Here is a 25,921-nt window from a genome sequence, read left to right as displayed (position 1 = left end):
TAGGTGTCCTCAATTTCTACCAGATCAATTGCATTCCTCACCCAGGCCATAAGCCTAAGAAGTAGGGGGCTTCCTTCCTAGCTCCCTGCAGCCCACCCATGTGACTGGCAAAGTGATGGACACATCAGATAGTTGCACAGACAGCTGCTAAGTGAGCAATGATATATCAAACTTACCACTTGATCCACCACCTGATTATCAGCTGGTGATATCAGCCACTCGATGTCCAGTGGTCCCTGGTCTTCAGGACTAAGTGTAAATTTGCATGGCAGATAGGCAGTTTCCCCTCTGGCTTTTTCAATCATCTGTTCAGGAGTAGTGATACTCAAACTTCTGGTGAAATCTAGAGAAAGAAATGTACATGGGACTAAGCATTTGCTATTATAATGGCAGCACACACAGTGCCCTGCAGCCATTCAGAAGCAGCACACAGATGCGAGGGATACAGGATGGGAGTTTGGGTCCAGAGGAATGGAGTCCACACTCAGAGATGCCCAGTTTTTAATTTGTGTGTTTGTAAAAGTACAGTGACACAATTAGTATTATCATTTTTGTGTTTTTTTTGAGACAGAGTATCGCACTGTTGCTCGGGCTGGAGTGCAATGGCGTGATCTCAGCTCACTGCAACTTCAGCCTCCCAGGTTCAAGTGATTCTCCTGCCTCAGCCTCCTGAGTAGCTGGGAGTACAGGTGCATACCACCACACCCAGCTAATTTTTTGTATTTTTAGTAGGGACAGGGTTTCACTGTGTTAGCCAGGATGGTCTCAATCTCCTGACCTCGTGATCCGCCCACCTTGGCCTCCCAAAGTGGTGGGATTACAGGCATGAGCCACCGTGCCCAGCCAAGTATCATCTTATTTTATACAATTCCCTTAAAGAACATTGAACTTCCTGACATTATATAAGTTTCTACTAGTAGAGGGTTTCTAGATGCAAGCAAATGTTTAAAACTGAATTTGGCTAGAATCTCTGAAAGGTGAGTGATATAGTTTAGATTTGTGACCTTGCTCAAATTTCATGTTGAGTTATAATCCCCAGTGTTGGAAGAGAGGCCTGGTGGGAGGTGACTGGATCAAGGGGACAGAATTCCCCCTTGCTGTTCTCAGGAGATCTGGTTGTTTAAGTTTGTAGCACCTCCCCATTCTCTGCTCTGGCCATGTAAGATGTGCCTGCTTCCCCTTCGCCTTCTGCCATGATTGTAAGTTTCCTGAGGACTCCCAGCCGTGCTTCCTGTACAGCCTGCAGAGCCAATTAAGCCTCTTTTCTTTATATATTATCAGTTTTACATATTTCTTTACCACAGTGTAAAAATGGACTAATACAGTCAGTCATGTCATACAAATTCAAGGCTACACTAATTCATGCTTACCACAAACACTGGGAACTAAGTCACTGTCAGCAGGGTATATGCTGATCAATTGTGACAGTTTCTGCTAAGGCTTTTTAAATTTGTATTAGATTTAATTCTATAATCTTCTATTGAATGCTTAAAAATATTTCTAAGCAATAAGTTTTGATAAGGATAATTCAAAAAGAAAGAAAATCTGTCAACACGTATCTTTTAAAAATTTGACTCCAACAATGTTACAAAAAAAAAAAATTAAAAAAAAAAATTTACGGCCAGGCATGGTGGCTCACACCTGTAATCCCAGCACTTTGAGAGGCCAAGCTGGGTGGATACCTGAGATCAGGAGTTCAAGACCAGTCTGACCAACATGGTGGAACCGCATCTCTACAAAAAATACAAAATTAGCAGACATGGTGGTATATGCCTGTAATCCGAGCTACTCATGAGGCTGAGGCAGGAGAATTGCTTGAACCTGGGAGATGGAGGTTTCACTGAGCCAAGATCACACCATTGCACTCCAGCCTGGACAACGAAAGCAAAACTCCGTCTCAAAAAACATTTTTTTTTTTTACCAAATAGTTGACTTTATAGCACCTACCCAGCTACCTGGGAGGCTGAGGCAGGAGGATCACTTGAATCAAAGAGGTATAGGCTACAGTGAACCAAGGTCATGTCACTGCCCCCCAGCCTGGGTGACAAAGCAAGACTTCATCTCAAAAAATAAAAAATAAAATGCAAATTTAGTCTCTAAGTAAAAAAAAATCACATAAAACATTTTTCCTATTCATACTATAAAGTATGTGCAGCACTAGTTTGTCACATCTATGGTTACTTGTGATTACTCAATATTTTCTTAAGTATAAACTCAAACGTCTAAAGTATGCATAACTGTAAGTTTCACCACTTTCTGTTGAAGAGCAGCTCTACTATTTGGACCTATGTCACCTGACCCTGACAGCCTTCAGAGCTGGATGATGACCTGGAAGAGGCCCTAAGCACTAAGATATGGTTGGCGCATGGGACCTGCTTCTCTCTTCCTCTCCCTTTCCCCTGCTCCCACCAAAAAAATAAACACATTAGAGCTAAATTAAGAGTAAATCAATCCAAAGTCTTAATTCTCTACATTGACTATCTTGATGCTGTTTTTCAAATAAATTTTGATAGAACAAACCAAAGTGAAGAGTTATGTTATTAGTCACTGCATGATTCTTTCCATTAGTCCTAAAATAAGCTTAATATACACAGACTCTGAGTTGTAATAACATTTTAATAAAGTCAAAGCCAATAGATTGAGAACTAAAGAAAATCCTGGTTATATTAAAAACCATTTACATTGAGGTACCATCATAAGATTTCAATCACATGTAAATGCCTCCTGAAATAAATTTAAATTGCGATACAAATTATCTGTACCTCCTCCCTTAAACGTTAGGCTGGCCCAGTTTTGACTAACAGGATGTGGCGGGAATGCCCTCTACAGTTCCAGGGTGAGGCCTCAAGAACCCTTGCTGCACCCACTCTTGCCTCCTTGGTCACCTGCCACTGTGTGAACAAACCATACAGGCAACAGAGGTGTCTGGCCAACCCTATAACACTCAGCCCAAGTCCAGACCAGCTAGCTCTCTGCAGCCCCACTGCTGAGCCCGTAATTTTCCATCCCAGCCTAGTCTAACCAGGAACCCACAGGATCATGAATATATGATTTTGTTTTAAGCCTCTAAAATCTGAGTTGGTTTGTTACCCAGCAAATATGGATGAGACATCACCCAAACCTACTGATCCACCCCAAAAGTCCAACTACTCTGGCCTCCAATTCATGCCCACATTTCTATTTAAAAGGATATGATTTGGTATTTATGTGTATCACCTCAAGTGTTTCTCCTATTTAACCTAAATAAACTCTATTATTTCTAATAATTTCATTCTTACCTCATTCATTGAGGCATTTCTACATCTCTACCCTACAATAATTTTTCTTTGCTTCTCTGTGAGTGCTGATTGTCCTTCACTTTCTACCCTCTGTATCACTTACTCAGCACTTAGCATATGTTGCCTTGGAATTTTTTTTTCCTAAATAAATTTTATTGACTTAGTAGCATCCAGAGTTGTGTCACACCCTCTATTTCATTTTTCTTTTTTTTTTTTTTTTTTTGCGGTGGGGGGAGGGTCTCCCAGACTATGTTACCTAGTCTGGTCTCTAACTCCTGAGGCTCAAGTAATCCTCCTGTCTAAGCCTCCCAAAGTCCTGGGATTATAGAGTTGAGCAACTGTGCCTGGCTTGTCACATCTTCTAGATGTTCAGAAACTTATCTTCTTCCTATACTACCTTGTATTTCTAGGACCTTTTAAAATGCATGTTCTGATTTACTATTGAATCATTAGCTCTATTAGGGCTGGAAGAAATTCTGGCTACCTCTATCTCTGCTGTAGTTCTTTGCACATAGTAGAAAAGAACAGGTGAGTGGATTATAAATTTGATAAATTTAGTTTGGTTAGTAATACTTCATGCATTAAATAAGATTAAGAACAATCTAAGTACACTTAAAAAAATGAAAATCTCATTCCAAAACAAATCAAGAAATAATTCAAATATGGAGCTAAGAATATATAAGTGAGAAAGAAAACTTCTATCGATAACAATGAAAACTTCCTGGTTACTGTGTGCTTTTAGAGTTTTCATTTTGTAGAAATCAACTAGAAATGTAAAATAAGCCCAGGCTCAGTGGCTCATGCCTGTAATCCCAGCACTTTGGGAAGCCGAGGGGGGTGGATCACGAGGTCAAGAGCTCAAGACCATCCTGGCCAACATGGTGAAACCCCGTCTCTAATAAAAATAGAAAAATTAGCCAAGTGTGGTGGCATGTGTCTGTAGTCCCAGCTACTCGGGAGGCTAAGGCAGGAGAATCACTTGAACTAGGAGGTGGAGGTTGCAGTGAGCTGATATTGTACCACTGTACTCCACCCCGGCGACAGAGTGAGACTCTGTCTCAAAAAAAAAGTTAAATAACTTCAATTAGACATCTAAATTTGTAAAAGCTGAAAACCCCCAAATTCATGCTCTCAGTACTTATACTACAGAAAATGATCAAAATAAAATACAACTTAGTTTTCATATCATCTTTCTTTCTTGTTTGATACATAAAAACTAATTTTAAAAGACTGCCTTAAAATAGTTATATATGTGTAACAAAATAAAAAGATATATGTCAAACTGTTAACAACAATTACTTTTGAGAATTAAGATTTTAAGGAAGATGACTGCCCATTTCTACTCTATTCTGAGATTTTTTTAAATGAGCACGCTGCTAATGGTATTTTAAAATGATTTTTTAATGACTTTCAGGTTTTTTTTCCCCCAAAAATGGTTAAAACCTTCAATTCCTCTTCATTGTGTTGCACTAGAAATAAATTAAAATCTTGAGATCATATAAAACACTTCTTGGGTTTCCTAGCAACACTGAAGGGCCTCTTTTCACAGAGGCATAGTTTTTCAAGTGCTGAAGTATGCAACAGACATAAATTATATAAGACAAAAGACAGACACTTGGTCTCATACAGCGTCCCTGGGCATCTTTCCTAATACTGCCCAATTTTATTAATGCAGCAAATAGATTAATAATCTAACTTGCAAACTATTTGCAGGTCCAAATGCTGTTTAAAAAGTAAATCAAATATCAAATATTCTTACGATTTTATCCAAATCAAATATCAAATCTTCTTATGATTTTATCCAAATTTATATTCAGGATGTGATAAAATATGCAGCACATTATTAAGCTACAAGTATTTGCAAAGTCCAGTTAATAAGTGCACAGCACTGGATCATATTATATAAATAAACAGACTGAACCACATCCCATATTGGCAGTGACTGAAATAACATTTCCCAGATTTCTGCTTGCTTTTCTTAGCTCCAGTTTCTAAATCACTTGGTTCTTTAGAGCTTCTCTTCTGCACAGTCTGACTTACATCTGAGCATCAAAGTGACATGAGTTCATCAAAGAGTATTTTTTTAGCCCTTGATGTCACCTCCTACTAAGACCTTAAAAGATCTGTTTCCACTGTAACATTGGAAACAAACTGGAAATAATGAAAGAAGCTATTCTTCTAGAAGGGTGGCAATGTTATGAACTTTACAATGAAGAAATCTGGTAGACATCACCTTAATCAAATAATCAAAATCACCTTCACTAGAACAAATGGGCATCAAGTACCTCCTGTTTAGAAAAGAACAGTATTACTTCTGCAGTATTGCATACCAAGTCAAAAATGCATACTCTAGTCATGAAAAGACATGGAGGAAACTTAAATGCAACTGCATATTACTGAGTGAAAAAAGCCACTCTCAAAAGGCTAAACACTGTTCGATTACAACTATATGACATTCTGGAAAGGCTAAACTATGGAGACAGTAAAGAAATCAATGGCTGCAGGGGAAAGAGGGAAGGCTAGAATAGGTAGAACACAGGATTTTTAGGCAGGGAAATGCTTCTGTGTAATACTACAATGGTGGCTACATGTCATAAATTTGTTCAAACCCAGAGAGTGAACCCTGATGTAAACTATGAACTCTAGGTGATAATGATATGTCAATACAGGTTCACCCATTCTAACAAAGGTATACTCTGGTGGGGAATGTGTTGACAAGTAAGGGAGACTGTGGTACGTGGAGGAAGGGGGTATAGGGGTACTCTGTGCTTTCTGCTCAATTTTGCTATAAATCTAAAACTGCTGTACAAAATAAAGTCTATTTTTAAAAAAGATTAACAAGAGCATACCCAACCACATTTATAATTAAAGAAATAAAAATTAAAATAATGTAACATCATATTTCAAATATAAAATTGATAATGATTAAAAAGATTCAATAAAGCAAAAGTGCTGGAAACCATGGCAACATGGAAAGTCAATCAGTACAACCGATTGCCAGCACAGAAGACCTGTGAAATGTCAATGTGCTAACCCACTTTCAGGAACTGCAGCTGAACTCTCATAAGTGAACAGCTCCTATGTACAAGGATATTATTCACTGATGCACTCTGAAACAAAAAAACATCTGAAAACAACCTAGATGTCCAACAACAGAAAGGAAAATCAGAGTAAGAAATTCAAGCTCATCTACCTCAGACAAAGAGTGAGGGCAAATATATCAGGTAGAACCAGTCCTCTCCAGCAAAAAGATGTGACTAAAATTTGGCTTCTGGGTAGTAACACTGACTTTCTCTCATATAAATAGAAGTATGACTAAACATTGCCACCTTCAGGTTTAGTTCCATTCACCTGACAGCAAATACAATCACTGAATCCAATTAGGTTTTTCAAAAAGAACGTAACATTCAACATATAATAATGTATACTAATAAATATTCTAATATAATAAAAATAATTTTGAAGGGACAGTGGTGGACTAAATTATGTCCCTTCCAAAATTCATATGTTGAATCCCTAACCCACTATGTGACTGTATTAGAGGTAGGGCTTTTAAGGAGTGATTAAGGTTAAATGAGGCCATAGGGTGGAGCCCAGAACAGAATTAACACCTTTATAAGAGAAGGAAACACTGGAGCACTCTTTCTGCCACGTGAGGACAGAGGGAGAAGCCAGCTGACTGACAACCAGGAAGAGGGTCCCCACCAGAAACCATTTGCTGGCACCTTAATCTTGGACTGCCCAGACTCCAGAACTGTGAAAAAGCAAGTTTCTATTGTTTAAGGCATCTATGGTATTTTGTCTATGGTATTTTGTTATGGCAGTCTGAGCAGACTAATACACACTGGATTCAGTTTCCCAGAGCAATGAAGTTTCCCATCATGGATAAGGTATACTGTTCAACTGGACATGAAGTTAATGAATTCAGGAAAAATTCTCAAGAAGACTAAGACATACTGGGAATTCACAAAACAATGGAAAAATGTAATTTTCAATCCATAGCCAATGACGAGAGAACTGCTTGGCTGGTCCTTCTCAGTAGAAAAAAAAAAATGTATGCACATTAAGATATAGAGGTGCACAGGAATTTAAATTTACTGCTTATCTGTAAGTCAAGCATTATGCAAAGGGCTTTACATTTATTATTTCATTTGATCCTTACAAAACCTGTGGAACAGGCATTCCAGGCAATGACATCAAAGAACTGCTTCTTATGGAAATCCAAGTAAAGGCTGAATAACACTAGTTACCTAATGCAGACTAATGTGGAAGAAGAGGGAAGTAAAATATCATAAAGGAACTGAAATTAGAAAAATGAGGAAATGAGACAAGAAAATTCAAGAGCAGGAAGAAATCTGTTTAGGTAATAAGGAATTCCTATTTACTCCTTGGGCCACTAACAATGCTTTCATCACAGGCACTATTCTCAGTTTACTGAAATTGCCCTTTACTCTGTGTCCTTCTCTCACCCACTGCCCCCAGGGACTATTTCACATTTGACTTTAGAGGCAAAGATTATGCTCTTCTTGATCATCACTAGTTTTCTTTAACAGAGCAAAATTTTGGGTACTTGGCGTTCAACAAACATTTGTTGAATGAAGGTTTTCTTTTTTCTATCACTGAGGAAATAAAACAAAAGGAACGTTTTGAAACATATGTTCTGTGTTTTTAATCTATCCCAGAAAGATACTCGATGAAAAGCCTGACCAGTGATGGCATATACACAGAGATTTTAAACATCATGTCTCACTGAAGAATTCAAGCAGTGACAGAGAGGAGCCAAGAATTATGAGTTAGGCAACCGCATAATCTGTCTTGAGATTTAAGCAGTCAACAAAGCACTTTGTTGCAACAATAAAACAGCAGCCAGCAATTCTGGATGCCTGGAGATAAGCAGGTAACAATTGTGGGATCTTTGAGGAAAGAGGCAGGCAAAGCAAGGTTTACAGGCACAAGTATGTAAGAGAAGGGAAACTGCCCTAGGAATGAATGATGGTATATTTCAAAGTAGTGAAAAAAAAAATTGACAAAATTAACTACAACAGTGAAATTGATCTGATCTGGGGCCAATCATAAAATCAACAAATCAAGACAAATCAGTCCACATTTGTGGAACACTGTTGGTACATGCTTCTCTTTCTATGTCTAAAAGTCCCTTTTCTCTTTTTGCTCCACCTTCTCCCCAAAGAGCACCTCCAGCCATTTATCAAAATACATTTTAGGCCTGGCAGAGTGGCTCACACCTGTAATCCCAGCACTTTGGGAGGCCAAGGTGGGTGGATCATTTGAGGTCAAGAAGAGTTCAAGACCAGCCTGGCCAACAAGGTTAAACCCCGTCTCTACTAAAAATACAAAAATTAGCTGGGAGTGGTGACATGCGCCCGTAGTACCAGCTACTTGGGAGGCTGAGGCAGGAGAATCGCTTGAACCAGGGAGGCAGAGGTTGCAATGAGCTGAGATCACACCACTGCATTCCAGACTAGAAGACAGAGTGAGACTCTGTCTCAAAAAGAAAAAATAAATAAAAGTACATTTTACTTGTCAGCTCATATTGGAAGTTCTCCTGATACCCACAGGCAGTGTTAATTGCTTCCTCCTCTCTTTTATACAACATTTCCTCTGCTATAGATATTTACATGTCCCTCTTCTGAAGCACACACTAACTTAACCAGAAGTGTCAGGGCTTTCTCTCTGGAGGGTGTGTCCCAAGACTTATTCAGTCAGCCCTGTCCCTTCCAGCCTTGGACAAGTGGAAGGAGGGAGCTCAGAGCAGAAGGAAAGTGAAATGAAGGAACTTTCTGAAAGAGGAATGGTGATGGGAGAGAGGGCCATAGGCAGGGGAAGGGAGCCCTGGGATGACTGTCCAACCAGGGAAGCAAAGCAATCGAACAACGAAGCCAAGATGAGAGAAATAGCTCAGAGGGAAATGAGCAAGCCTGGTCACGTGCTGATAGAAGGAAAGGCAGGATACTTATTTTTTAATGAGAAATGTTAGCAAATCTGATAAGAAACTAACATTGATGCTACTCTATATATAGTTGTTAACATAAGAGAACCATGTGAAGAAAAACTTTTATTGGGGATGTTCTAAAATCACAACTACAGATTCTTCAATCTATAGAGGAAAAAAGCTATGTTTGTTATCTTTCAGATATTATCTAGGAAAAAATGAAGGAAAAAAATACACACTGATACATGATTCTTCTCAAAATATCTAGAGCTATTCCAAAGAAATTAACAAAAAATGAAAAATTTTACAAATAAAAATGAAGAGGAATTTTTTTTTTTTTTGGAGACAGACTCTAGCTCTGTCACCCAGGCTAGAGTGCACTGGCACAATCTTGGCTTACTGCAGCCTCCACCTGCAGCCTCCACCTCCTGGGCTCAAGCCATCCTCCCACCTTAGCCTCTCCAGTAGCTGAGACTACAGGTGCATGCCACCGTGCCCCACAAATTTTTGTATGTTTTTGTAAAGACGGGGTCTAACTGTGTTATTCGGGCTGATCTTGAACTCCCAAGCTCAAGTAATCTACCTGCCAGGGCCTCCCAAAATGCTGGGATTACAGGTGTAAGCCAACGTGCCTGGCCAATAAGAGGAATCTTGATGTATATTCCAAAGTCTTACATGCTTGTTTGGTTGCTTGGAAAGAGGATATGACCTTAATACCAAAGGTTATGAAGAATTTATTTAATATTGAGCTTTGTGAAAAATGTCAAAACACGTCATAAGGGTTACGATTTTAAAGAGAGGACACATTCAGTAGCATTGCTGAATTTGGCTCATAGAAATTAGAAGACTTACTATAAAAACACAATAATATGGCTCACCCCTGTAACAATCCCAGCACTTTGGGAGATGCTGAAGAGGGAAGATCACTTGAGCCCAGGAGTTCAAGACAAACCTGGGCAACACAGTGAGAATTCATATCTACAAAAAATCAAAAAATTAGGCAGGCATGGTAGATCTAAGCAGGGTAGATCACAGTGAGAGCTCTTATCTACAAAAATCGAAAAATTAGACAGGTGTGGTAGCACCTGCCTGTGGTCCCAGCTACCAGGGAGGCTGAACTGGAGGCTCACTTGAGCCTGGGAAGTTGAGGCTATGAGGAGCCATAATTGCACCTCTGATGCCAGCCTGGGTGACAGAAGAAGACCCTGTCTCAACACACCCAATAATAGTCAAAAAATGATTCACTTTAAAGAAGTAAGTTACACAAACCAGGAACCAGTATTTTTTTTGGTGGTGGGGGTGGGGATGGAGTCTCCCTCTGTCACCCAGGCTTGAGTGCAGTGGTACAATCCTGGCTCACTGCAACCTCCGCCTCTCGAGGTCAAGTGATTCTCCTGCCTCCGCCTCCAGAGTAACTGGGACTACTGATTTTTGTATTTTTAGTAGAGACAGGGTTTCACCATATTGGTCAGGCTGGCCTTGAACTCCTGACCTCATGATCTGCTTACCTTGGCCTCCCAAAGTGCTAGTTTTACATATATTTGAAATTTTCCATAACAAAAAGAATAAGAAAAGAAAATCACAATAAGATGGCACGAACACATCCACCAGAATAGTCAAAATGAAAGAAGGCCATGATGAGGATGCAGACCTACTGGAACCTTAACTTTCTTTTTCTTGATATGGAGTCTTGCTCCATCGCCCAGGATGGAGTAATGTGACACAATCTCAGCTCACTGCAACCTCCAGCTCCCGGGTTCAAGTGATTCTCCCTGCCTCAGCCTCATGAGTAGCTGGGATTACAGGTGCCTGCCACCACAACCAACTAATTTTTGTATTTTTAGTAGAGACAGGGTTTTGCCATGTTAGTCAGGCTGGTCTCAAACTCCTGATCTCAGGTGCTCCGCACACCTCAGCATCCAAAAGTGCTGGGATTACAGCATCAGCCACCATGTCTGGCCACAACTGGAACTTTCATACTCTATTGATTAAAGTGTCAACTGGTACAACTGGCTTTGGAAAACTGATTAGCAGTACCAACTAAAGCAAAAACGTATGTATAAGGGTAATGTCTCGGTAGTATTTTCATAATGGCAAAAAAGCTGGGATAAAGGGAGTATCTACTAAAGTGATATTTATGTATAAGCTACAGGACTCAGAAATTCCATTGATAAGTAGAAATTTATGTGCACATGCATGTAAACACATGTAGGATAATGTCACAATAGTATTTTCATAATGGCAAAAAAGCTGGGAAAAGGGGTTCAATAGAATAAATAAATCAATTGTGGTACAGTCACATAATACCATACAGCAATGCAAATGGATAAACCAGAGCTACAAAACATGAATAATCTTACAAACATGAGAAGTAAAAGAAATTGGACAAAAAAAAGACAAACTGTAAAATTCTATTTACATAAAATGTTAGCACTAATCTACATTGTTAAAAATCAGCAAAGAGTGGAAAAAAAGGTGAAGGGGGGTGGGTGTGGTGGCTCATGTCTTTAATCCCAGCACTTTGGGAGGTCAAGGTGCGTGATCACTTGAGGTCAAGAGTTCAAGACCAGCCTGGCCAATATGGTGAAACCCTGTCTCTATCTAAAAAACACACAAAAATTAGCCTGGCGTGGTGGCGTGTGCCTGTAGTCCCACCTCCTCAGGAGGCTGAGACAGGAAAATCACATGAACCTAGGAATTGAAGGTTGCATTGAGCCGAGATCATACCACTGCACTCCAGCATGAGCAACAGAGCAAGACTCCATCTCAAAAAAAAAAAAAAAAAAAAAAAAGAAAAAAATATTAGGCCGGGCGTGATGGCTCACGCCTGTAATCCAAGCAATTTGGAGGCCAAGGCGGGTGGATCACCTGAAGTCGGGAGTTCAAGACCAGCCTGACCAACACGGTGAAACCCCATCTTAAAAAAAAAAAAAAAAAAAAATTGAAGGAAGGGACATGACAGGACTTCTGAGGCATGGGTTGGTTCTATTTCTGGATCAGGTTGCTAGGTATGTAGGTATGTCCACTTTGTGACAATGCTCTACCCCATACACTCATAAAATTTAATGCTCTAAACTGTGTGGTCTTCTGTGTATGTCATAACTTCAATTAAAAGCTTTACTTAAAAATAAATTTTAGAATACCTGAAGGAATAAGAAACAAGCAAATTTAAATTGTCTTTGTTAAATATACAATGTTCTAATGCTTTATCAATGTACTTAAAATTGAGACAAAAAGGGGGCTGGGCGCAGTGGCTCACATCTGTAATACCAGCACTCTGAGAGGCCAAGGCGGGTGGATCACCTGAGGTTGGGAGTTTGAGACCAGCCTGACCAACATGGAGAAACCAGTCTCTGTTGAAAACACAAAAAATTAGCCGCGTGTGGTGGTGCACACCTGTAATCCCAACTACTCAGGAGGCTGAGGCAGGAGAATCACTTCAACATCAAAGGCGGAAGTTACAGCGAGCCGAGATTGCACCACTGCACTCCAGCCTGGGAAGCAGAGTGAAACTGTGTCTCCAAAAAAAAGACAAAGACAAAAAGACTAGTCAAATTGGACAATAAAAAGTACCTCCCAATCCACACAGCTGTGCATCACAGTCTGTGAGCAGGAGCAAAGAAACTGTAGAACTGATGCATATCAGGAATGGTGCTGGAGTCTAACCAGGATTAATAAAGAAACTCTGGTTTCAAAGTAGTCAGAAGACCAGTGTGAGGGTTGGGGAAGGGTCTGGAGGTCTCACTGATATTAAGGAGAAGGTGTGATGCAGAGTGAGAAAACTGGGAGGCATGGCCTTAGAGTTCATGGTTTTAGAAGCGAAGATCTAAGCACTAAAGTGTCTCTGGTTAAGTTTGGAAAAAAAAAAAAAAAAAACCTAAGCATAAGGAAAGGGTTGCCTAAGTAAAATGGCTAAAAAATCACTGTATGTGAAAGGTCAAGAAAACGTGGTGTAAGGATGTTAGAAAAGCACACTGTAAAATGTAAATACGAAAATGCCAGATAATGCTTGGGGAGGGGGTGGATATGAAGCTGAGTACTTCTTGTCAACAAGGAGAAGCAACTCCAAGTTAGGTACAAGCAGAGGCAGAAGTCTCAAAGGATGAGGGGTTCCAAAGGTGGAGGGGAAAATAGTTTAGAGATGCCAGTTAAGGGCACAGAAGGAATAATCAGAATACCTTACATTTTTTTAGCTAGCATACCTGCTATGATCCCTGCCTGGCTCTGCCTGGTACCATAGCTGCATGAATAATTGTCTGATTCCTCCCTCCGAATTTAAGCTTGCCAAGAGTACTGGAAGTGTTACTCATTTATATCTCCTGAAGCAACTATTACAATGCTTTGCCTGTAAGTACACATTATATTATTTATTTACTCTCAAACTTCCACAGGAATGGAGCCTGCTTATAAGAAATATTTAATACAAAATATACAAAGCAGGACCAGAGAAAATGTAAATTACAATGGAAAATCAGATAAGGGCAGGTAAAAAGGAAACATCCTGGTGGAGATTTGCTGAACGGGATCGTGACTGAACTCTTCCCCACTCTCCCTGCACACAGACATACTCATCTTGGGGGAGTGTTCAAATTCCAATCCTGGTCAAAATTATTCTTCTTCTTGGCTGGTCCAAAAGTAGTGAATTATTTCAATCAATTGTTCACAGCCAGTTACAGATGAAACCCTTTGTTCTTCTCTTTCCCTCCTTCTTAATACTGCACTTGACTAGCCAAAAGAAAAATTAAACTATTCTCTTTTCAAATGAAATACTACTTTACCTTCCCCATATTCTTTACTACATAGATCCTAATTTCAAAATTCTCTGGCAAAATAAATGCAAATAGGGTATTTTGCATTATGGGTGAGGCAGATTGGTTGCCATGGTGAATATCTTCATCACCTTCATAGAATAATATGTGTCACTCCATATAAGGAAATCTTCCTTTGTTTGCCTCCCTGGCTCAGAGAAAACCTCAAGTTCGCTTCTCTTCCTTTTCAATTAACATGAGACAGGAAAAGTGACCATTTAGCAAAACAAAAAAACCCAAAACCCACCCAGATGAAATGTCTTATAAAGATGAGATCACAGAAAATAAGCAATTCAAGAAATAGACACAGATGTTATTAGCAAAATGAACAAATACTGTATTTCCTTATAGAAAAATCCTAAAGTTAATGAAGGTTAACTCCAAAAAGAAAATTATCCCTGTTGTGAGCATGTCTAACTTGATTGCCTCAATCTTGGCTTAAGTTCCTTTTTAATACCACTAAGCGACTTCAAATTTCCCCAGCAACCATTACCTGGGGCCATTCTTTCCTGCTTATTTTGCACCTCTCCATAAATGCTTTTATTTCCCCTGAAGGCAAGTTGAAACTATAATCTTTATGCATATATTTTTCCGCTTTATACTCAAAATGTGATTGCCTTTAACTATGGAATAAGGACAGCTGATATAATTTTTTGTGCCTGTAACAAATGTTCGAATGATTAAAAGAGATTAAGAAATAAACTTTATTTTAGCTCATTGCTAACAAAAAATATATATTATGTGACCAAAAAAAAAAAAAAACAACCATTTTGGAAGTAAAATCTCATGAGAACAAGTCCAAAGGCATGTCCCATTTGAGAAAGCTGTTCTGATGGCACACTGCACCCATGCTTTTTTGGGTTAGCTATTCGAGGACTATGGTGGAAGGTGACTGGAACTAAAGCTCCAAGTGCTGACCAATACGGTAGCTGCAGGCACTTGAAATGAGGCTAGTGCAAATGAGATGTGCTGTAAATCAAACACACACCAGATTCAGGCAAAGCACGAAAAACATTTTAACATCTCAGTATTTTTCATTTGATTATGTATGGAAATAAGTATATTTGGTATGTATAGTGTTAAACAAAATATATTCACTTTCACTTCGCATTTTTCTTTTTGCCTTTTAATGTGGCTACTAGTAAACTGTAAATTACATATGTTGCTTGGACAGCACTGTTCTACACCAATGCCACAACTGCCTTGGCTTTAGGACTTGTTTCCTATGAATGAGAATAGAACATGTCCTTTCTATCCCAAGGTTAAGAGAGTGGCTCCAAATGAGATGGGTGTGGAATTGTCTTTAAAAATAAGATATGATGACAGCCGGGCGCAGTGGCTCATGCCTGTAATCCCAGCACTTTGGGAGGCCAAGGCAGGTGGATCACAAGGTCAAGAGATCGAGACCATCCTGGTCAACATGGCGAAACCCTGCCTCTACTTAAAATACAAAAAATTAGCTGGGCATGGTGGTGCGTGCCTGTAATCCCAGCTACTCAGGAGGCTGAGGCAGGAGAATTGCCTGAACCCAGAAGGCGGAGGTTGCGGTGAGCCGAGATCACGCCATTGCACTCCCGCCTGGGTAACGAGCGAAACTCCGTCTCAAAGATAGATAGATAGATAGATAAATAAATAAATAAATAAAAATAAGATATGATCACTTTGCTAGCTCAGATTTACAAGTTCATTCTAGAAGTATCTGCTTTCACACTGCACAACCGGATAAGTTAAGAGTCTTCTCAATACTTCCTACAGAACTGCCCTGGCAAAAAACAGAGTCAAAAGTTTGTGTCTGGTCTTTAGAGAAATCTCAACTGTCCAGTCTTCAAGAGTTTAAAATACTTGTAAGAAAGACTGAAGAGAGTGACAGTCACTCCAACAACTGAACAAAGGTGGGGCTAAACAAATTTGGTTCATTGTCTCTGTATGTTCCTTGAGAGAACCTCAAGTATATAGTCAAACCACACTTCCTCTGAAAAATGTATAAAACTCTCATAGAATACACATCTAACTGTGGGAAAGAGAAAACGTAACTGCAATCAGTTATGCTGTTTCTTTTTAAAAATCTTAACACACTTTTCTTTTCTTTTTAAGATGGAGTCTCACTCTGCAGCCCAGGCTGGAGTGCAGTGGTACAATCTCAGCTCACTGCAACCTCCACCTCCGGGTTTCCAGTTCAACAATTCTCCTACCTCAGCCTCCCAAGTCGCTGGGATTACAGACATGAGCCACCATGCCCAGCTAATTTTTGTATTTTTTAGTAGAGATGGGGTTTCACCATGTTAGCCAGTCTGGTATTGAACTCCTGATTTCATGATCCACCAGCCTCGGCCTCCCAAAGTGCTGGGATTACAGGCGTGAGCTACCGAGCCCAGTCAACACACATTTTTGTTTTTGTTTTTTCCAACACACTTTTATTTCTTAGAAGTAAATGAAATTAAAACTATTCCCATTCCACTTCGTAAGAAACATCTTTGAGATGGGCATGGTGACTCGTGCCTGTAGTCCCAGCTACTCAGGAGGCTGAGGCAGGAGAATTGCATGAGATGGAGGTTGCAGTGAGCCGAGATTGCGCCACTGCACTCCAGCTTGGGCAACAGAGTGAGACTTCATCTCAAAAAAAAAAAATAGTTACTATTATCTCCTTCCTTTTTCCTATCTTCCCTTTATCAATAGATCAAGAAACAGTCTTTTTTTTTTTTTTCTGCAAGCACCCTGCCAATTGAAATAAACTGCAAATACTGCTGGGTCAAGTTAAACTCAAAAGCTTAATTAAACTCTAATTGGCTAACTTGTTTTGGACACAAGGTTTCACTGTTGCCCAGGCTGGAGTGCAGTGGTATAATTATAGCTCACTGCACCCTTGACTCCTGGGCTCAGGTGATCTTCCTCCCTCAGCCTTCTGAATAGCTGGGACTACAATAGGCACATGCCACCACACCCAGCTAATTCTTGTATTTTTTTTGTAGAGACAAGGTCTTGTTATATTGCCCAGCCTGGTCTTGAACTCAAGTGATTCTCCTACCTCGGCCTTCTAAAGTGCTGGAATTACAGGCATGCACCACCATTCCTAGCCTCTAACTCGCTCTGTATTGAAAAAAAGAATGGGTGAGGCAATAGGTGAGGGAAGAAGGACAAGTGGGAAGGCACAGAAGAGATAAATATAGGCCAGGCGCAGTGGCTCACACATGTAATCCCAGTACATCAGGAGGCTGAGATGGGTGGATTACTTGAGGACAGGAGTTTGAGACGAGCCTGGCCAACATGGTAAAACCCCACCTCTACTAAAAATACAAAAATTAGCCTAGCATGGTGGCATATGCCTATAGTTAGCTATTTAGTAGACTAAGTGGGAGAATGCTTGAACCTGGGAGGCGGAGGCTGCAGTGAGCCAAATCTTGACACTGCACTCTAGCCTAGGCAATAGGGCGAGACACTGTCTCAGAAAATAAAAGAGCTCCAAGAGATCACCAAAGAAACCATGAACTTGGCTCTGGCTTTCCGAATCATGTTACCTCGTCAAAGTGACATTCTTCCATACTCCTCATGCTCCACCATTTGTAAGTGCTGCCCTACTGAATAAATCAAGTAGAAAAGATAGGAAACCAGAGCTAGAAAATGTTACTTACTCCACTTCCTATTTCCACTTAGCATTACACTCTTAATAGACATCAACCGGCTGGGCGTGGTGGCTCACGCCTGTAATCCCAGCACTTTGGGAGGCTGAGGTGGGTGGATCATGAGGTCAGGAGTTCAAGACCAGCCTGGCCAACATTGTGAAAACCCATCCTTACTAAAAATACAAAAATTTGCCAGGTGTGGTGGCACACGCCTATAATTCCAGCTACTCGGGGGGCTGAGGCAGGAGAATCCCTTGAACCCAGAAGGTGGAGGTTGCAGTGAGCCAAGATCATACCACTGCACTCCAGCTTGGGCAACAGAGTGAGATTTTGTCTTGGGGCAGGGGAAGAAAAATCAACCGGCTAGGCGAGGTAGCTCAAGTCTGTAATCCCAGCACTTTGGGATCCCACGAATAGATCACCTGAGGTCAGGAGTTCAAGACCAGGCTGGCCAACATGGCAAAACCCCATCTCTACTAAAAAAAAAAAAATTAGCTGGGCGTGGTAATTGATGCCTGTAATCCCAGCTACTCAGGAGGCTGAGGCAAGAGAATTGATTGAACCCAGGAGGCAGAGGTTGCAGTGAGTCAAGATCATACCACTTGCAGCCTGCGACAGAGCAAGACTCTGTCTCAAAAAAGAAAAAAGAAACCAGCCTAAATCCAAACCCAATCAAACAATTATTATTCTAGATTATTAGATTTCTTTTCTTTCTTTTTTTGGGGGGATGGAGTTTTCACTCTTGTTGCCCAGGCTGGAGTGCAATGGCGTGATCTTGGCTCACCGCAACCTCCCCCTCCCAGGTTCAAGTGAGCTGGAATTATAGGCATATGCCACCATGCCCAGCTAATTTTGTATTTTTAGGAGAGGCGGGGTTTCTCCATGTTGGTCAGGGTAGTCTCAAACTCCCGACCTTAGGTGATCTGCCTGCCTCAGCCTCACAAAGTGCTGGGATTACAAGGATGAGCCACCAGGCCCAGCTTGGTTTGTTTTCTTAAGAAACAGAAGTTAGATGAAAGTAAGATAAAGCCATAAGGTCATTCATATTAGATAATTTTTAATTGCTTTCTGGGTTACTTCAATAACTATCTTAATAATTAACTTAATTTAATAATTATCTTCACATCCCCTACCTGCTAGCCACCAAATCAACCAAATCCCAAGTTCCCAGTCTCAATTATTTCCTTTATTTAATGACTGAAAGCATCAACTCTCACCTGCTGATGACTTCTATGACAGATGAAAGGTAGAAAGAAGGGAAGGGGAGAAAACTGGCTGCCCAAGCAGGAGAACTAAATGTGAGTGATGATATAAACTCTATTCCCGAACAACTGGCAAAGCTGATGTGTGCAGGACACACAGTCCAGCCCTGCTCACTTCTATGATGCAGCTATTTTTTTTTTTTTTTTTTTGAGACGGAGTTTCACTCTTGTTACCCAGGCTGGAGTGCAATGGTGCAATCTCGGCTCACCGCAACCTCCGCCTCCTGGGTTCAGGCAATTCTCCTGCCTCAGCCTCCTAAGTAGCTGGGAGATAGAGCTATTCTTAATCTTCAAATGCTCTTTCCCCTCTAGGTCCTTCCCAAGCCTACAAACATGAATTCCCGTCTAGAACACCTGTCCCCATTTATGCAACGAACATGCACTGTGCCCTATACTGGGAACACAATGTAAAGAGTCCCTGATCTATGAAATGTACAGTCTGGCAAGAGAAAACAGTAACAATACAGGCATGCTTGATAAGGGTTAGAACATGCTGCAGTAACAGGATGTGCCTGGAGGGCAGAGTAGAGTTCCCTCAATCGGAGGCCAATTATGAAAGCATCTCAACAAGCTGAAGAGATAACGATATAACCTAGGTTACAAGTAGTGGCTGGAGGGACATAGTGACTTAGAAATTGGATATGAGCAGATGGGAAAATAGGAAGGGCCAAGTAAGATATTCATATTTTTGCGTGGGCATTTTGGTGGCTGAAAATACCAATTAATGTGAGACAGAAGAGTGTGAAACAGAATCAGCTAGAGATGCCTGTGGGAAGTCTGTGTAGAGACGTTAAGTGGAGGGTTTGATATGGGTAAAGCTGGAAAAGGGAGACTAGCAATGGACTGGAGACTGTAAGCAAATAAACAGTAACTGCACCCATAACCTGAGATCCCTTGGCATTTGTGGTACAAGAAGGAAACGGACCACACAAAGGAAAATGAGGAATAGCTGAAGAGCAGGAAGAAACAGTTCAATAGAGCTATTTGTGCTGAGGTTTAAGAGGCTGAAGGTGTGATGTGACCACCAGACCAACTGCAGTTTCATAGGAGTAGACGGGGAAGAAAATTAGATTGCAGAGGATGGAAGAATTAGTGGACATGAAGAAAAATAATCAGTCAGTATCTGTAGGCCATTTTTTCCAGAAATCTGGTTAAGAAAGAAAAATAAGGCTGGGTGCCTGTAGTCCCAGCTACTTGGGAGGCTGAGGCAGAAAAATCACCTGAACCCACTGTACTCCAGCCTGGGCAGAGAAATGGAGACGCTGTCTCAAAAAAAATTAATAATTTAAAGATAAAAAATAAAGGAAGAGACAATGGTAGTGAAAGGCTATAAAGAAGGTAAAATAAGCTGGTTTAAAGTTGATGGAATCCAGATATAATAGATGAGACAACAGAGTGACATCCTTGAGAAGCCAAAAGGTTCAAAGTTCAGGAATCAGCGTTAAGGAGAAATACCATGTTTTGCGGAAGAATGATGATGTGGACAAGCTTGTAGGTCTAGATGGAAGGAAGTTAAGAGAGTCTTTATCTGCTAGCATCTACCTTCTCCCCTGAGATATGCTACTGCCTTCTGGAATTAAGGCCACATTTGCAAAGCTTCACTGTCAAACCACCTGCAAATGCAAAGTTTATTTTTCACTCTCCACTTACCTGATGCCCATTCCTCTATTAAAATGTGGCTTTACTCTCATCTCTACAGAACTGTCCTCCCCATGGGAACTTTCTGAATGTTCTCAACAGTCTCCCAATGCTAAAACCCACTAGCCTCACTTTTGCATCAGTCTCTAGGACACCTTCATCCTCTAGGTCTCCCGTATCCTCTATCATTCCTTCATGCTCCCAGCTGCTTTCCCATATACTCATTAGAAGTTGGTTTCCTTTGGGAGGCTGAGGTGGACGGATCATGAGGTCAGGAGATTGAGACAATCCTGGCTAACATGGTGAAACCCCATCTCTACTAAAAATCAGCCGAGCATGGTGACATGCACTTGTAGACCCAGCTACTAGGGAGGCTGAGGCAGGAGAATCACTTGAATCCAGGAGGCGGAGGTTGCAGTGAGCTGACATTGAGCCACTGCACTCCAGCCTCGGTGACAGAGCAAGACTCTGTCTCAAAAAAAAAAAAAAAAAAAAGAAAGAAAAAAGAAATTGATGTTTCCCCCGCCTCACATTTCACCTTCTCTTCTAGTCATATCTGCATTTCCTCCTTAACCTTACACAGACGCCACCTAAAAGCAGTGAGTTCTCAAGTCTGTATCACCGATGTTTGTCTCCTGAAATCCAGTCCTTTGTTGAAATCTTCCTGCCAGATTTTTTTTTACCTCCATCTCCCTCAGGTACCTCAAATACTACCTGTTTAAACCTAAGCTCATTGTCATTCCCGAAAACCTCCTCCTTATTTCCTGTAAATTAGTGACATCATCACACACTCAAGCCAGAAATCTCTCCAATGTTTTTGTGCCACTCATTCAAGCAACCAGACATCAGGTTCCACTTTATCTTCTTCAGAAAAGTTTTCCAGATCAAAGTGGAAGCCCCACACTGTCCTGTTTTGTTTCAACAGGGACTGCGTATGTCCAGGACATCCCAGAGGATGCCTGTGTTAGCTTTAGCAGCTCTACCTTCCTTGAGAGGTGCTACATGGCTACCACTCAACAGAATAAACCTCAGTGTATAACCTCACTTCTCAACACTTCCAGTGTCTTAGTACTGTGGGGTTAGGGCGCATAACCTCACAGACCTGTCAGCTCCCACCAAGCTCTCAGTACAGCCTTCGGATCTTTACCCACACAAAACATGGTCAGCAGTGACATCATGAAAAAAAAAAAAAAAAAAAAAAAAAAAAAAAATATATATATATATATATATATATATATATATATATATATATATATATTGAGATGGAGTCTTGCTCTGTCACCGAAGCTGGAGTACAGTGGCATGATCTTGGCTCTCAAAACCTCAACCTCTTAGATTCAAGCAATTCTTCTGCCTCAGCCTGCTGAATAGCTGGGATTATAGACGCGCATCACCACTTCTGGCTAATTTTTGTATTTTTAGTAGAGACAGGGTTTTACCATGCTGGCGAGGCTGGGAGCTGAAAATATTTTTAATTTACTAGCAACTACTTGAGAGAGTACTATGATGGATACAAGAGGTCTTGCAGGTTTAAAATCAAGATCGGAGTATGGGCTAAACCATAAGAAAGGCTGACATTTAAGGGACTATTTTAGAAGGCAGTAAAGGGCAGGTCAACAGGGTGGGAAAGAACCAAAATAGGTGTCAAGGAGCTCCAAAGAGATAAACCAATTTGGCACATGCATTACTGTAACCTTTGGCAACTGAAGCAGGAGAAAAAATAGAACAAGGTCAGAGATAAAGCAGAAGTGCAACTTCTTTAGATTAAAAACTGAGTAAGACAAGACTAGCAGAATAATTACTATAAGGATCATCTTTACTAGATGAGAAGGAAGAGAGAGATGAACTGAAGAGAGTGCTATCATCTACACAGGCCGAGTGGCAACGAAGTTGAAACTTTGAGACGTGCAAAAAGGACTTGCTGAACACTAGCTGTCTGCCAGGAGCCACAAGATCATGCAGGGACAGCAACAGTGAATACAGGCAATGGTCCTGTCCTCTGATCTGGTGCAGTGAGTTAAGATGGTAATCAATGGAGACCCCACAACAGACAGGATAAGGAGCTTGCCTGAAGGAGAGGCATCTTTTCCTTTGATGCTGGTATAATAGCAGGAATGAAATGATTAAGAGGGGCATATGGAGAGGATAAAGATCACATCTTATCTTTTTCTTTTTTAATGTAAAGTAAAGGCTACAGGTAAAACAAAACAATAAGCATCTCACTTTACTCCTCAACAACTCTCAGATAGTAAAGTCCCTATTTGGTTTTGTTTTTCTTTTCTTTTGCTATTTATTTTTCAGACAAAAAATGTGAATGTTTATCTATATATAACACATTATTCTGAAATATGTGTGCCTTGTGAAATGGCTAAATCAAGGGAATTTTTTTTTTTAAGATGGGGTTTCACCATGTTGGTCAGGCTGGTCTGGAACTCACTACCTCAGGTGATCCACCTACCTTGACCTCCAAAGTGCTTGGATTACAGGCATAAAGCACCACACCCAGCCAACAAGGGAATTAACATATGCATTACCTCACATTCTTTTTGTGGTGAGAACATTTAAAATCTACTCAGTGATTTTCAAAAATATAATATATTGATATTAACTACAGTCACTATGTTGGACAATGGATTTAATTTTGTATCCCGTGACCAACATCTACCCAACCCTCCCACCTCCAACCCTCATCACCTCCTCCAGGATCCCCATTCTTGACACATAAGGCAAAAGACACACAGTGAGGCTTGACCACTATCAAATAGCTAACAAGGGGTTGGGAAACCAGACTTTTTTAGTTCTATTCATGTTGGCAATGTGAAGACCACCACCCCAAACCAAGATCCCTATGCTGCAGGTCCGTAGGCCATGCGTTGACCCAAGCCCTGGAGAACCCTAGTATCCTCACAATGCTTCAAAGTATTCAGCTAAGCCTATGACATTAAGGAGTTAATAATAAAAGGCTGAGGGAGGGAGGAAAGCGAAAAAAAATTAAGAAAATAAAATAAAAGGCTTCAGTATTTGGCACACAGTCAAACCAACAGTATGTTCTTAATAAATGACAGATGACCGGTGGTAGTAAGAGGAAGTGGCTGCTGTAGAGGCAGAAGAGCAATGTGATGACAGCACAGATTCAAGAGCAAATCTGTGACCTGGGCAAGTTATATAACCACTCTGTGCCTCCGTTTCTCTATTTGTACAACAGGGATAATTATAATAAACACCCTCTTGGGTTGCTTGGTACATTGAGTACATAGGTACGTAAAGCCCTTAGAACAGTATCTGGCATTTAGTAACTGATCAGGGGTTTAATTTTACGACTACTGCTACTGCCACTGCTTACTACTGCTGCAACTATGGATTACTAAGTAGTATGACTCAATAGTAGGGAGGCAATAAAAATGCATCAAAAGGAGTCCCATCTGCAGCCAGAGTATACCACAAAACTCTTTCAGAGCTAGAGGAGTATCTATCACTGATAGTATAATTTAAATAGGAAAGTCTTTTCCTTGTTTTGCTAATGTAGGAGTCAGATCACGTTAACAGTGAACTTGAGTTCATAACAATGCATTTCTAAATGGTCAGAAATATCTGAAGAAATAAAGCCATAAAGCCACCCATCAATTAGTTTGACCTGTTTCTTCTATTTTTTTCTGAGACAGAGTCTTGCTCTGTTGCCCAGGCTGTATCTTGGCTCACTGAAACCTTCGCCTTCCAGGTTCAAGCAATTCTCTGTCTTAGCCTCCCAACTAGCTGAGATTACAGGCACATGCCACGACACTCAGCTAATTTTTGCATTTTAAGTAGAGACAGGGTTTCGCCATGTTGGCCAGGCTGGTCTCGAACAGCTGACCTCAAGTGATCCGCCCACCTCGGCCTCCCAAAGTGCTGGGATTAAAGGTGTGGGCCACAGAGCCTGGCCATTTTTTTCTTTTTTAAGACAGGGTCTCACTCTGTCACCCTGGCTGGAGTGCAGTGTCATGATCAGGGCTCACTGTAGCTTCGATCTCCCATGCTCAGGCAATCTTCCCATCTCAGCCTCCCAAGTAGCTGGGACTATGGCAAGCATCACTGCATCTAGGTAGTTCTTTTTGGGTTTTGTTTTGTTATTTTCTGTAGAAGTGGGATCTTGCCACGTGGCCTGGGCTGGTCTCAGCCTCCAAAATTGCTGGGATTACCGCCACCATGCCTAGCCTCAGCTGTTTCTTAAACTGAAAAATTGGAATAGAAATAGTTGTCTTGTAGGCCGGGCACGGTGGCTCACGCCTGTAATCCCAGCAATTTGGGAGGCTGAGGTGGGCGGATCACAAGAGGTCAAGAGATCGACACCATCCTAGCCAACATGGTGAAACCCCATCTCTACTAAAAATACAAAAAATAGCCGGGCATGGTGGCACGTGCCTGTGGTCCCAGCTACTCGGGAGGCTGAGGCGGAAGAATCGCTTGAACCCAGGAGGTGGAGGTTGCAGTGAGCCAAGATTGTACCACTGCACTGCCTGGCGACAGAGCAAGACTCTGTCTCAAAAAAAAAAAAAAAAAAAAAAAGAAATAGTCGTCTTCTTTAACTGAAGACATTGGTCCTTGGAGTAGATGTTCACTGAACCATAATGCATATCTTATGAGCACAGTGACTCTATGTATCAAAATATTATGTCTTAGGATTGTGCCTATCAAAGTGAGGCATTCCAAAATAATAAATAAAATAAATCCAATTTTCTAAATATTCCCATAAAAATAGTTTCCCCACATAATTTATCTTCTTCCACTTTTCTGCTTTAGATGTGGACTAAAACATTTTTCCCCCCAGAAAACAAAAACACTGTGTTCTCAACTTGAATTTCAGGTTCAGCCTAGACAAAAAAAAAAAAAAAAAAAAAAAAAAGGTGGGAATGCACCATGTAAACTGGCTCTATGACCCTTCATCTTCTCCGGAAGCGTTACTTTCGACATTTCAGCCAGCCAAGTCTAAATGATATATATCAAAAAGGTGGAGGTAGTGCTATATAGGCTCAGATATAAGATTAGACTTGTTAATAGAATGCCGATCCCATGAGTAATGCTCACAGCTGTGGCACCCAACAATGGAATTAACATTTCAACAGGAAGCAGAGAGCCATCCCCACAGAAAGGGCCACCCGATCCCGCTTCAGATCACTTAACCAAAAAAAAAAAAAAAAAAAAAATTATCTTTCCAGAGGCTACACTAAGTGTGCCTCCTAGGATCCTACCTAGGATTTTTTTAAATGAATTATTTGGTTACAAAAAGCAGCAAGTGCTTAGTTTGACAAACAAGATCAGTTGGTTAAAACACTGACATGGAAACATCCGTTTTTTGACATGGCAAAAAACGGCATGTCAATGGCAT

At 40.7% G+C, this 25,921-nt stretch overlaps 1 protein-coding gene across 2 annotated transcripts in view; it reads right to left on the bottom strand.

Annotated features, from left to right (window-relative positions):
- Nucleotides 1-25,921, bottom strand: part of CXADR (CXADR cell adhesion molecule) — a 70,534-nt gene that overhangs the window by 43,695 nt on the left and 918 nt on the right. For both annotated transcript variants that reach the window (XM_008986507.5, XM_002761321.6), the window contains exon 2: nt 177-343. In XM_008986507.5, coding sequence (XP_008984755.1) covers nt 177-343 — 167 coding nt within the window. The remainder of the gene's footprint in view (nt 1-176; nt 344-25,921) is intronic.

The sequence above is a fragment of the Callithrix jacchus genome, chromosome 21, assembly GCF_049354715.1.
Source record: "Callithrix jacchus isolate 240 chromosome 21, calJac240_pri, whole genome shotgun sequence".
NCBI classification, from domain to species: Eukaryota; Metazoa; Chordata; class Mammalia; order Primates; family Cebidae; genus Callithrix; species Callithrix jacchus.
The sequence above is the reverse complement of the archived record's forward strand: the minus strand, read 5'-3'. Positions and strand labels throughout refer to the sequence as shown.